Source organism: Leptopilina boulardi, unplaced genomic scaffold (genome assembly GCF_019393585.1).
Source record: "Leptopilina boulardi isolate dan_hultmark-lab unplaced genomic scaffold, ZJU_Lbou_2.1 LbouV2_237, whole genome shotgun sequence".
NCBI classification, from domain to species: Eukaryota; Metazoa; Arthropoda; class Insecta; order Hymenoptera; family Figitidae; genus Leptopilina; species Leptopilina boulardi.
Genome location: NW_026137793.1, coordinates 279,190 through 292,058, shown reverse-complemented (window position 1 = coordinate 292,058; position 12,869 = coordinate 279,190). Strand labels below are relative to the sequence as shown.

General features: G+C 27.7%; 2 protein-coding genes across 2 annotated transcripts; both read left to right on the top strand.

The window, feature by feature from the left end:
- The first annotated feature begins 2,684 nt into the window (after positions 1-2,684).
- On the top strand, positions 2,685-3,914 carry LOC127280324 (uncharacterized). The gene is made up of 3 exons (XM_051303238.1): positions 2,685-2,920; positions 3,090-3,377; positions 3,679-3,914. Exons 1-3 carry the CDS (start codon positions 2,685-2,687, stop codon positions 3,869-3,871), a joined length of 717 nt encoding a protein of 238 aa, XP_051159195.1. The 3' UTR covers positions 3,872-3,914.
- An 825-nt stretch (positions 3,915-4,739) lies between these two features.
- On the top strand, positions 4,740-5,706 carry LOC127280322 (uncharacterized). Its single transcript, XM_051303235.1, has 2 exons — positions 4,740-4,893; positions 4,997-5,706. The coding sequence occupies exons 1-2, from the start codon at positions 4,803-4,805 to the stop codon at positions 5,284-5,286; spliced, it is 381 nt and encodes a 126-aa protein (XP_051159192.1). The 5' UTR covers positions 4,740-4,802; the 3' UTR covers positions 5,287-5,706.
- The last annotated feature ends 7,163 nt before the right edge of the window (positions 5,707-12,869 follow it).

The following is a 12,869-nucleotide window of genomic DNA, read 5'->3' as shown; positions in this document are numbered from 1 at the left end:
ATTTCGAAAATTAATTCGTAAACCAGGCTTGGCACTTCAACAGTATTATAAAAGAATAAAAGAACTGAACGAATTCTCTTTCAAGCCTTTAGAAATTAATATGAACGTGCGTCCATCTTTAGAACATCAGGAGGGTCCTGTTTCTGAAGAATTTGATGAAAATCATTGTAGACAGTTTAAAAAGGTAGAACGTGGAAAACTAACCTTATGCAATGATGTACGAAATGGATGCTGCATTCTTAATGATAAAAGAATTGGAATAATTAGAAACATCTTACTGGTTGGTAATGAAGTTTTCTTAATGTTTCAAGAATTTCTCCTAAAAGAAACATTATACGACGTTCCTATAAATTCCGAAGATGTTGGAGTGTACCTCTGTAAAAATTTGTCCAATACGGTTCAAGCTATTTCTTTGAACGATGTGCAGAAAAAGTGCTATAAAATGCCACATTGGAGCCATAAAGTGGGAGAAGAGGAGCTGCCACTACAAAACGAATGGATTTGTTCTACACTAATTAGCGAAAAAGAGATGCTGCTGTGACTCATTGTTCCATATAGGAAGCATAATATATTTTGTGGCATGTATTATCTTGTAAGTTCCTTTAAAAATGAAAATTATTACATTTTTGCCTCATGATAAATGGTCTGTTTGGCATCCGCATGTCTTCATATTTCATAAATCATAACGCACAGAGCATGAATTTTGCCAAAAAAGTTTTCTAGGTTTCTAAATGATTTTAGAATAAAAACTTAAATTGTGATGAAATCTTTTTAAAGCAATATTCATATTCACTAAGGCAAAGTCTACAAAAATATTACTTCAACTTATTTTTGTAATGAACAAAAAGAAAGACTCTGAAGTCCTATATTCATTAAATTGGGAAACATTTTCATTTTCACGTGTGTTTACTTTTTTATCGCATCCCTTCTCTAAAATTGCATTTATCATTTTCTATTTGGTGTTTAAATGTTTTCTGTAATTGCATGCTCAATAGAATATAAGATTATTGCCACATAACTTTCAGATAATAGATACTTCAGCAACTATTTAAATTGAAATTTTTTACTATAATTTTTATTAAAGATAAGCTTTTTCATATGTCTTTAATTTTTCAATAGAAAAGAAGTTTTCTTTTTTATTTTATCAAAGTTGCAGTTTGATATCTTGTCCCTTTAACAGAAAATACTTTTTTAAATACACATTAAAATGAACATGAAAATGGAAAATCTCTAAATCAACGGGTCGAGTTTTGGGCTTTTTACTCAATTCTAAAGAATATATATTATAGACAAAATAAAAACAAAATAAAATGTGTACAAAAAAAATATTTTTTTTTTGTTAAATATGTTGTATGGACAATCAAGTTTTATGGTTCCGTTAAATTTATTTGCTTAAATTTAGTTGTATATTAAACAAAAAATTGCTTTTTCTAAATTATCGCAAAATATTGAAAAAGGGGGTTTTTATTTTACAAAATTTTGTAACTTTTAAACATTATTTTTTAATGACTATATGAAAAGGGGCAGTAACTATTACTTTACTTTTTTCTTTTACTACGAAGTTGAAGTTCACAACGTTTATCATCAACGTTCAAAAAACTGAATATATTTTGAAGTCGAAAGAAAAATATTTTCTATTGTCCACAAATTTTTCTCTTTAAAATTGTCGATAAAAGTTGTAAAAACTTTTTTCAATCAAATTTAAAGAAAATTTTAATAAAAAAATATTTTTCTCTTAAATTGTGGTTCAAAAAAGTTGTGGGCTTCAGGTTAGTCTTATACTCTGGTATTCAAAAGTTTTATCTTAAGGAAGTTCTCTCCCTCAAACGTCAGTCAAATCAATGCCCATTTAAGTTTTCATTTGTATCACTCAACGCTTGGCAACGTTGGATTATATTTCCCCCGTTCCGTTTCGTGTCGTCTGCTATTGTTTGATTTATTTTCGTTAAATAATAATAATAATAATAATTTATTATTTTAAAAATCTTAATTTTTTATAAGCAAATTCAAATTATTATTCATTATTATGAATCTTTGAAGAATATACTATTATATGTATATACTACTTATATTACTTTCAAATTTCGCGCTTTTTCTATACCTAACCTACAAGACGCAACGTTGCCAAGCGTTGTGCTAAGTAATTTCTGATTGTCAAATTACGGTGTTTTTTTAGACAAAATAATTAATTGTGAGTCTCCTAAGCCAGGTCTGATCAATTTTATTAAAAGTAAGTGAACATTGGCTATTAAACTTTATGTATATAAAGTTCCAGTAATATCTTTTCGTCAGATTTTTCACAATTTGAGATTTCAGACCAAAAAATTCAATTTCCCATAAGAACCCGTGTTAAATGTGAAAAGAGAAAATTATTTATATCTTTTGTCAAAATCCACCTAGACATCTAAAAATTTAACTACATCTTCTTTAAACCATTATCTATCAGTTTATCAAGTTTGATAATTAACTCTTCGTCATTTCTGTTTGCGAGAGAACTTCCTTAAAGTGCATGTACTTCTTATTTTCAGTTAAATTTAATTTTTATTATTTTAAAGGTGTTTTTTTTCATTTAGTAATTTGTGATTTGTAATATAATTTCATGTCAACTTTAATGCTTTATAATTATTATTTTCTATTTCTTTGAGACCACTAACTTTGTTTTTTTTCGAACTAATCAATAGATCATGGAAAAGTCTAATGAAAGAAACATGTTCAAGAAGGATGTTTCAAGGGTATCGAGCACTGGAAGAAAGATCATAACTCCCAAAAATATTCTTACTACTGAGTCTGAAGATGAAAGGCCTACGAAAAAAAAGAAAAGCAATTGTTCAATTCATAAAAAATTGGAAGATTTAAAAAAGTTGGCGGAAACAATGAAGAATAATGTAGCATCAAAGAAACCTGAAGCAGTTGTAATCAAGTAAGAAAATATGGATTATATCATATAACATTTACAAATAAAAATTATTACATTTATATAAAAAGTTAATTATTTAATTAAAGTATCAACTAAGTTAAACTTTTAGGCAATGTCAATTTTCCATACTTTATTATAAGATCTTACTAAAATTTAGTAATATATTTTTCAGGAAATCGGTAACAAATTCCTCTATTCAGTTAAAACCAGTTTCTCAAAATCCAAAGTCGAATCCAAACAATAAAAGAAAATCGAAACCTGAAGATTCCCTATCACCTAAGCCTTCGACTTCGTTTGCTAATGAGCAAAATACTTCAATTGACTCCGCTACTCCGATGAAGCCGCATTCTCTCGAACCGAAATCCGATGGAAACAACAATAATAAATTAAATGACGTAGCTTTATCATCATCGCAACCATCACCTTTGTCTGTTAATAAAAAGAAAACTGCTAACGAATTGTAAGTTTAAATTTAGTTATTCATAATATAAGTTTACTTTTCTTACACAACCTGGAAACCTTAAAAACCATTTAAATTTCAATAGTCAAATATTCCAGAGTCATATAATTTATTTCATATTGTCAGAATGAATTCTAGATATAGTCGTGAGAAATAATTAATTTATTTAATATTAAAAAAAAATTTTTAATTTAAAAAATAACAGGAAAATCTAATAATTTTTCCAATTTTACAATTAAACATATTTTATAATCATAGTAAAAAGGGTGGTTATTTATTTTAATTATTTTATTTAATTTAGGTCAAAAACACACGCTCTTACGATATCAAAAGAAACGGATAATGATGAATTCGGTCGCGAGAAGCAGTTTTCAAACCTTCAGTCGGATATGCTTGAAACTGTCGATGTGCAGGATGTTCCGGTTTTACAATTCTCTCCAGGAATGTTAAATGATTTTAATTTCCAGATTACTGTTTCTGAGCAGTTAACGTGAGTAAACTCTATTTTCTCCATTTTCTATTATGATTTTTTAACTCAGAACTAAAGAAGGGATAGGTTTTGCTAATTAATATTTAACACTAACAGTTCGCTTATTAAAAATAATTAAAAGTGACATTTTCAAGTCCATAAAGTTTTTCGCTTGTAAACATTATTCCATTTCTAAAATATTTGTATTTGCAGAAGAATCGAAAATCGATTGGAAATCATTGAGAAACAGAATACTCAAATTTTAGAATTGCATCAATCGCATTTTGGTAGGAATCAACATTCTCAAAGATTGTATGAACCACTAACAGGATTCCCAATAACCACAACTGATGAATTTTTTGAGTTAGAGAAAAATGATGTTCAATTAAAAAAGATAGTAAGTTTTTTTCTAAATTTTTTAAATTAGTAAAAAAACAAAAAATATAACTAATTGTGTATTATTCTTTACTTATGTTTTTGCTATACAGTAATGAATTTGATTTTCTTAAAAGAAATAAAATATGAACTAAAATTGTTGGGTTCATAATAACGTTCAATTTACATTATTTTTTAAAAATATTTTTCTATTGAGATTTTTTACTGGTGCAATTTAAATAAATAATATTATTTTATCAATAAATAATTTACAAGTCTGATTAAATAGCTTCATTTAAATAAGCTTTTATGCAAAGCAACGTAGATGTCCGTTGATGCGGAAATTTTGAAAAATACTTTTAAATTTAAAATGGGTCAAAAAATCAGAATTTTTTTTATTAATATTGTAATCTTCTTCAAGACAGCAATGATAACAAATTAAAAATTAGTTTGAATTATTAAAAAAAATTTGTAAGACAAATTTGTTAATACTAATTTCTTTATACTTATAGGAAAATCATTTGTTGAGCTTGGGAGGCTCTAAATTAAAAGAATTTTTAAGTTGCGGATTAAAGCAAATAATGACTGATGAACTTGTTTCGAAGTTTACGTGGAACCAAACGCAAGACACATATGGAATTGGAAATACCAAACTATTTAATGCTTTTTATAGTTAGTATTTATATGTAAATTATTTTCTTTTTGCTCATTTCATTACAATATTAATGTCCACGTAATTTTTAAACTACATAAAAAAAAACCCTTTATTTTACAGACGCTGCCCGTAGTTGCCATTTGTTTGCTGGTCCAGAAAATAAGGAAACTTTTAAAATGAATATGCAGGATGTATTAAAAAGCACAAAACAGAGGTTTAGGAATAAATTTAAGAAAGGAAAAAAATCAAATTCAACGGGTACCTTGCAAGAAAAAATATCAGAAATTGAAAGTTTACTACACGATTACCAAAATGATGGTGATAATGGAGAAGAGAGCGGTGTAGATGAACGTGAGGTTTTCGATGACGAAGTTGGTTTAGATGAAGATGCCGATGATGAGGGAGATTAAATGACAATATCCTTTTAACCGGGTTTTTATTACTTGCTTATAGTAATTATTTTTTGTTTCATTTTTTATTATTACCTTCAAAGGGAAAAATTTTATTCTATTGTTTTTATCTAATGAGTAAAGTGTAAAACATTTGTCTCGTTTCATTTATGAACTGTATTTTGTGAGACGCAAGCCAGCAGTTACTTTCGAACAGCCAGTTTAATAATTATTTAATTTTTTTATATATTAATAGAAAATAAAATTATTTAAACAAGTTTTATAAAAATAATTGAACTGGCGGCTAGAAAATAATGGCTATAGTTTCAAGTTTATTCGTGTTGCTTTGTAATTGTGTAAACAAGTTTAATTTAACAGGAAATATTTTATTTTATTGTTCTCATCTAATGTATAAAAAGTTTAAAATTTTGTCCGTTTTTAGTTATACCCAGCGTTGACTTTTGTAATTCTGCTTCAATGAAATTATCCAGACACGAAATATAAAAATAAATTTTCTTTTACAGAATTGATGCGATTTAATTATTTGACTGAATTGGAGTAAAGGCGCTATTTGGAGGAAAAGAAATTTTTACAATATTTCCATGTTTACAAATTATTATAACTATTTTCATAAATATATTGCAGTAAACAATGTTTCTATAATGTTCTCTTTGTTGTAAAAAATAGAATATAACAAGTCGTAATAATTAAAAAGTCCAAAAAAATATTTTTTTCAAAAAATTTGTGTCCGTACAAGCGACTTTACTCCGATTTACACTAAACAATAAAAAAATTAAATTTTAATAATTTAAGTTACCAATACATTGTACGGACGATGGGCCGCCCATCGTGCGCCAGACGACGGTCTAGCTATATAGCAAGCAATGGCGCGTACATTACGCTGCTCAATTGTCACCACGTTGGTCCGATCAATCAGCCCACGTGCTGACATATGAGCAGCGATCTGGCTGACATTTTGTTATCTGGGTATATATATTGCGTCAATATTTTTCACTTTAATTATTAATTTTTTAAAGACTTGCAAGTATTAAAATTATTAAAATTTTATCTAAATTTTGAGGTTATGTTCGTTTCTTAAGTTAGGGAAATTTGAATGTTTGTCGGACATAGCCTCAAAACCCAACAGTCCCTTGACCTACGTCCTTTAATTTTAAAATTATGTTTCACCTATGACATTGAATTTTGAGTTTATATTTGAACTAAGGCCTTGAATCCTGGAAATCTATGTCCTAGAATTTTGAGGTTATGTTCGATCTATAACCTTGAATCCGGGAGACCTAGGACTTTGAATTTTGAGGTTAGGTTTGGTTGAGATAACTATGACTTTGTTTCAGCCAACCAAAATTTGGTTCTAAGAATCAAAATTAACCGAACCAAACGATTTTGTTGCAAACGCAAAATCTTTTTTTTCCAGTGATATCTAATTTGTTGCAAATAATATATTTAATGGTACTCATTTAATGTTGAAAATTCTCATCTAAACAATAAACTAGTTTCCAATATAAGCAAAGTGCACTATAAGCTGGGTGTATTATACACCTACGTGTGAAGTTAAAGCTGCGCGAGAGTGAAAACGCCATTAACTCTCCGTGCCTTTCTTTAATTTATGACTTAATTTTGTGGTTAACTCAGCGCGCTAAATGCACCTCTTCGGGAATAGAGCGTTCCGATCTCTTTTACAGGTGGCGTATATCTACACTAATTCGTATCGTATATATATATATATATATCATCAAATGTGTGCAATTCTCGAAATCACTAGGAAATTGTCGTGTCACTAATTACAATTGCAACATATATACAACTAGTTGCACCATATTAAGAAACATTTTCGCACAGTTCAAATATATATATATATATATATACGTTTGGGATCTATTTCAACGACAAATTGCCATATTAGTTCTCTCAACTCCATTTCCCATTTATAAAACTTTTTCTTTTTTCTAAACTGTTGTTTGTTTCCTTTTACCTTATTCGACATATACTGTGGCATAATTATTTCGTCTCCTCGCAATCGGTTAAATTGTACTAGAATGCGACAGTCTTTTAACGGACAATTTAAATTGCGCTTGGCTCGTTGACCTTCTTAGGCAATTACCTTCATTTCGACAAAAAAAAAGAAAAAAAAATGTTACTATAATCAAAATCTTGATGAAATCCGTCCCAGATCTCAAAACCAATTTTTCGTTCATACAACACGTGCGATCAGCGAAAAAAATATGAATTCCATTTTGTAATTAGAGAAAAAAATTTAATAAATATGAAATTTTAAGAATTAATTATTAAAAATTTTATCCCAATTATATAGAATTATTCTTCTTATATACACTGACAAAATGTTTAGTCAATGCAAACAAAATTTGATTAGGCCAACAAAAAAATTTTATTCATATTTAAAAACCAACCTACTTGTTTAAAAGTTAATTAAAAACATTCGGTTGAGTGTTTTTTGTTGACATAACAAAAATGTTTGGTTAGCTCAACCAAATTTTAAGATAACCCTACGATTTTCTTTCAACCAACCAAAATTTGGTTACAAGAACCAAAATTGCTAAACCAATCGAATTTGTTGCAAACACAACATCTTTTCTTTCCGTGTATATATATATATGGCTATTTTGCCAGGGGGAAAAAATAATCAAAAAACGTTATATATTATACAACATGAAAAATGAGTTTGACCCAAAATATTTTATCCTCATTAAGAAATATATATAAGTCGTCCATTTGGCATGTGTGAGTGCTCCGTTTCTTTTTATAGAGAAAATGACACGTGGCTCTTATTCCGAAAAAGGATTGGCACTCCTCCATTAAAAGATCGGCGAGTATCATCGATAATCAAGCGGCGCATCGGTGACGAAAAAGAGACAGGTTTCGGTAATCAACTGATCTACCATTAGAAAGTTTTACCATCATTAGCTCCAAATCGAGCATCGTATTTCTTCTTCTTCTTCTTTTTTTTTATTAACTATCGTCTAATTAATAATCGAGATTGATACTTATATTTTAAAAGACCCATGTCAAAGTTATAAAACATTATATATCCCAAAGTAAAAACATCAAAATATTATAAATTCTCTATATACGAATCACGTGCAAAGTTTTTAAACTTTCTCCATTTCTTGAACATGAAAATTAAATTAAAAACTATTGAAGACGGGAAGATTTGATATAACGTCGTGTGACAAAAGTCACCTTTTTTTAAAAAACGAAAAAATCAAAGATTTTCAGAAATTAGGACCAAAAAAAAGTGTGTCCAGTCATTTCGCTAGATCAGGTCATTTTTTGTTTTTAGAGGTGAAAACAACCTTCAAATGAAAGGTGAGAGGATATTTTTTACATATTAATAATTTGTTATGAAATCTGGTATCTTGGGGTTTCGAGGTCGTTGATTACGAATATGATGTCAGATTTTTAATATTCAAAATGGCGGATCCAATATGGCGGAAAAAAAAATAGTTTTCGTCTAAATTTATAAAAATCCATCGAATTCACTTGAAATTTGTAACCTGGGGATTTTTAAGTTAGCTAATTACGAATATGATGTCAGAAATTCAAAAGACAAAAATAGAGGGTTTTAAAAATCCGACATTAGATTCATAATCTGCGACCTCAAAAATCCCCAAGGAACAAGTTTCAAGTGAATTCGATGAATTTTAATAATTTTCGACCGCCATATTGAATACGCCATTTTGAATATTGAAAATCTGACATCAGATTTGCAATCAGCGATCCCAAAAACCCCAAGATAGGTACTAGGTTTCATAAAAAATTATTAATTTGTAAAAGATGTCCTCTCAGTTTTCATTTAACTCTATAACTGAAACTACGATTACTTATAGTTACACAAGTCGAAGCAACAATTTTTTTGTTCACCACTGATTGAAAATAAAATTGTTTTGATTATGGCGTCCATAATAACATAATAATATAATTTCTTTTTTAAATGCAAATTAAAAAGACAAATCGTCATAATGTAAAATTAAATACTATTGCAATGCCGGTTGAAAATTGTTTTTTTTTTAATCATTTTTTCGATATTAATTCTTGTCCCCAGTTTTGTGCGTCATGGTGAAGCCTTATTTATAAAACTGAATTATTTCTTAGAAATCAAAACAAAACTTAGTTACACTTTATACTTAGTAAAAGCAAAAATTACCTTCCCCAAGTAGATTCATTAAGGTAGAATTTCGTTTCATAATTAATTTTTTTGTTTTTATACTTTTAAAGCGCCTATTTAACATTGTCATGGTGAAGACTTTACATATTTTACAATAAATTCAATAATTATTAATGATTTCTATTAAATAAAGGTGTAGTGGGTATTTATTTAGCAAATATAAATGCCATGAATACGAGATTGAAAATTGTTGATAAATTGTTTAAAAAATCATTATTAGTTGTGTGTCATGGTGAAGCCTTTTTCATTAAAACGCGTGTTATTCAGTGAGAATAAAATTATGATAATATATTTTACAAAAAAAAAAAAAAAAAAAACGAAATACAATATAGAAAAATAAATATCAGCACAGAAAAAACTTGGATTCATTTTTGTTGCAACTCATTTTCTTTTGGGTATCGAAATGAGTATGGGACAAACTTTATGTTATTCAAAATGATACTGGCTGGAATTTCAGATTTCTAAGTTGGCATCATAAGCAGAGTAATTTTGTATTTCAATTAATTTTTCTAATATTTCAACAACACCAGAAAGATTATTTTGACCAGTACGAATATTTAGAAGTTTTTAAATAAAAATTATTTATTATTATTTACGTAGATAATAATTAATTTCATAAGTTTTTAAATTTACCGCTATTATTTAAGTTGGTAGTACCGTTCCTATTGTCAAAACACATGTTTTCATTTTTCTATCCTAAAAACATATTTCCTTTATTATTGTATTACGCGATTACAACCAATTTTTAATCAAATATATTAAGTCTAGCGTGTTATTTACTTCTTTGTAATTATTATATTTCATGTATTTGTGCAAAATTATTCTTTATTTCACAATATTTTTCCATTTTTCTTCTTCTCAAAATGAAACTTACCTGTTTCATTTTGATACTTTTACCTTAGAACTCGAAATGAGACAACCAGTTTCATTTTTGATGCGTATCAAATCGAGTATAAATTTTGTACTCAATTTGAGATCAGGTTTTTTCTGTGAGAATGAGAAAAAAGTTGATGATTTAGAAACTGAGAAAAATGTAATAGAAAGAAAAGAAGGGAAAAAAAGTCGAAATGTTTCCGGATGGTGAAGACTATAGTGGAAAATGAGCCGATGAGCGAGTAGCAAGTATACCACGATGCAATTTGCCTTCTCAATTTGTAGTTTGTACGCTTCTAATTTAAACTGTGGGTTTTGGTAAATATCTCCTGTTTTCTCATGACGACGACAACGACGACAGTTTGGAGTAAATTTTCCCTCGACCACTATATATAGTTTCAAACTAAATTTCTTATATACTTGATGTACTAGACCACAAAACTAGCTCATTATTCTCAACGACATCTTGTATTTTTAAATTTCTTTTTTCACTATATTTGCTTAATTTCTTTTCTTTTTTACTAGTTACACTAATTTCTTTGCTACTTGAACATTTTATTTTCTATTTTTATTTTTCTACATTTTTATATTTTCTAATATTTTCAATTTCCTGATCAGAGTATAATTATTTTTTATACCTATATACACTGTAAAAAGACGCTAAGGGCCTGCTGTTTTAAGAATCTAAGTTTTTAGGTTTATTAATATTTTGGCTCTGATTTTAACCTCTTAAAAAATTGACCTAATTTTGAGGTTATGTTAGCCGATTCTAACCTCAAAGCCAACGTCGTCTTGATCTAATTTCGAGGTTATGTTAGCCGATTTTAACCTCAAACCCAGCGCTCTCTTGACATATCGACGCCTCCCGTTGATAAGATACCCGTTCATTTGTCAGAATAATAAAATGCCAACTCGAGCTCAGTTCAATATGAAGCTCAATTGTCAAAATAATAAAAGGCTAACTCAGTTTCTGTATAATATAATCCTATCTCGCATTAAATTCGAATTCAAGTTTTCGTAAATTAAAAAAGAAGTTTAGGTCGATCAGAATATTAATTCATACTTTTTAATGATTAATTAGTGATTAATAATTATTAATAAAATAAGAAATAGAATAAAAAACGAATAATAAAATAAATCAAAATAAAAAATATTATTAAAAAAGAAAGAAATTAATTTAGCCTTGAATTATTTATTAGGGGAATAGTGTCAGGGTTGGACACAGTTTTGGTTTTTTGTTTATAAATATTTTGTTTAGATAAATTCAGTCAATTGTGGTATATGGGTGGAAAGATCCACAAAAGAGAAACACTTTTGCTGTGGAACGTAAATTGATTGGTCCAAAATTAAAAAAGTTATAAACATTTAAAAAAAAATCTAGCCAGGGTTGGACTTTTCAGTCGGGGTTGGACACTTTTTGAAAATCGAAACGCATTATTGGTAAAAACGTAAAATAACATTTGTAATGTTTTTTATTCTTATTTTTTCATGTTTATCTTTACTTATTGTTTACAAATTGTAATCTTGTATTTAAGTATTATTTTTTTAATATTTTTGGCACAATTTTGCACTGAAATATCAATAAAATTTATTTGTATATTTATTTATAAATTGTGTCAAATTCATAATTAATATGGGTGTCCAACCCTAACTGTATAAAGTGTCCAACCCTAACTAGAAGCATCATTTTCGAATTGTACTAACCGTAACCAGACATGTGTCGCGATTCGATTTTTCACTTTTTTTCTTCTTAAATTATGTACCCTACAATACATTCAATAAGCTTACCTTGCCGAATTCTTGCTTTTTTTACACATTTTTTAGGTTTATTCACAAGTCAAACAAAACTTTTTTTGTCTCTTCGATTGCACCGAAGTCACAGGAGACGCTACTTTTGATTCTCCAAAAATGTAATGCCACAAAAAGTTAGGTTACACTACTAGAAGATTCGTCACGTACGCACACAGGTGGCGCTAGTGTTCTTATTTAAAAAAAGCTAAGTGTCCAACCCTGACACTATTCCCCTACTAATATTTTTTTTTTTTTATTATAATTTTCTTTATTAATTTTTTTATTTTGTTTATCAATAATTAATCATTACAAAATATTAAATAATATTCCGATCGAGTTAAAAAAATTTTATTTTAAGAAAACTTGAATTCAAACTAAACTCAATATAACATTATACAATATTATTATATAATGTTAATGATTAATTAATGATTAACAAAATAAGAAAATTATAATAAAAAAAATAATATTAGTAATAAATAATTCAAGGCTAAATTAATTTTTTTCTTTTTTAATAATATTTTTTATTTTCATTTATTTTATTATTCGTTTTTTATTCTATTTCTTATTTTATTAATAATTATTAATCACTAATTAATCATTAAAAAGTATGAATTAATATTCTGATCGACTTAAACTTCTTTTTTAATTTACGAAAACTTGAATTCGAATTTAATACGAGATAGGATTATATTATACGGAAACTGAGTTAGCCTTTTATTATTTTGATAATTGA

Bases quoted from the DNA above. Each gene is read 5' to 3' on its own strand.
- LOC127280324 (XM_051303238.1), top strand. From the start codon at position 2,685: ATGGAAAAGTCTAATGAAAGAAACATGTTCAAGAAGGATGTTTCAAGG. The intron at 2,921-3,089 runs GTAAGAAAATAT...TATATTTTTCAG, and splicing joins CCTGAAGCAGTTGTAATCAA to GAAATCGGTAACAAATTCCT. The intron at 3,378-3,678 runs GTAAGTTTAAAT...TATTTAATTTAG, and splicing joins AAGAAAACTGCTAACGAATT to GTCAAAAACACACGCTCTTA.
- LOC127280322 (XM_051303235.1), top strand. From the start codon at position 4,803: ATGACTGATGAACTTGTTTCGAAGTTTACGTGGAACCAAACGCAAGAC. The intron at 4,894-4,996 runs GTTAGTATTTAT...TTTATTTTACAG, and splicing joins ACTATTTAATGCTTTTTATA to ACGCTGCCCGTAGTTGCCAT.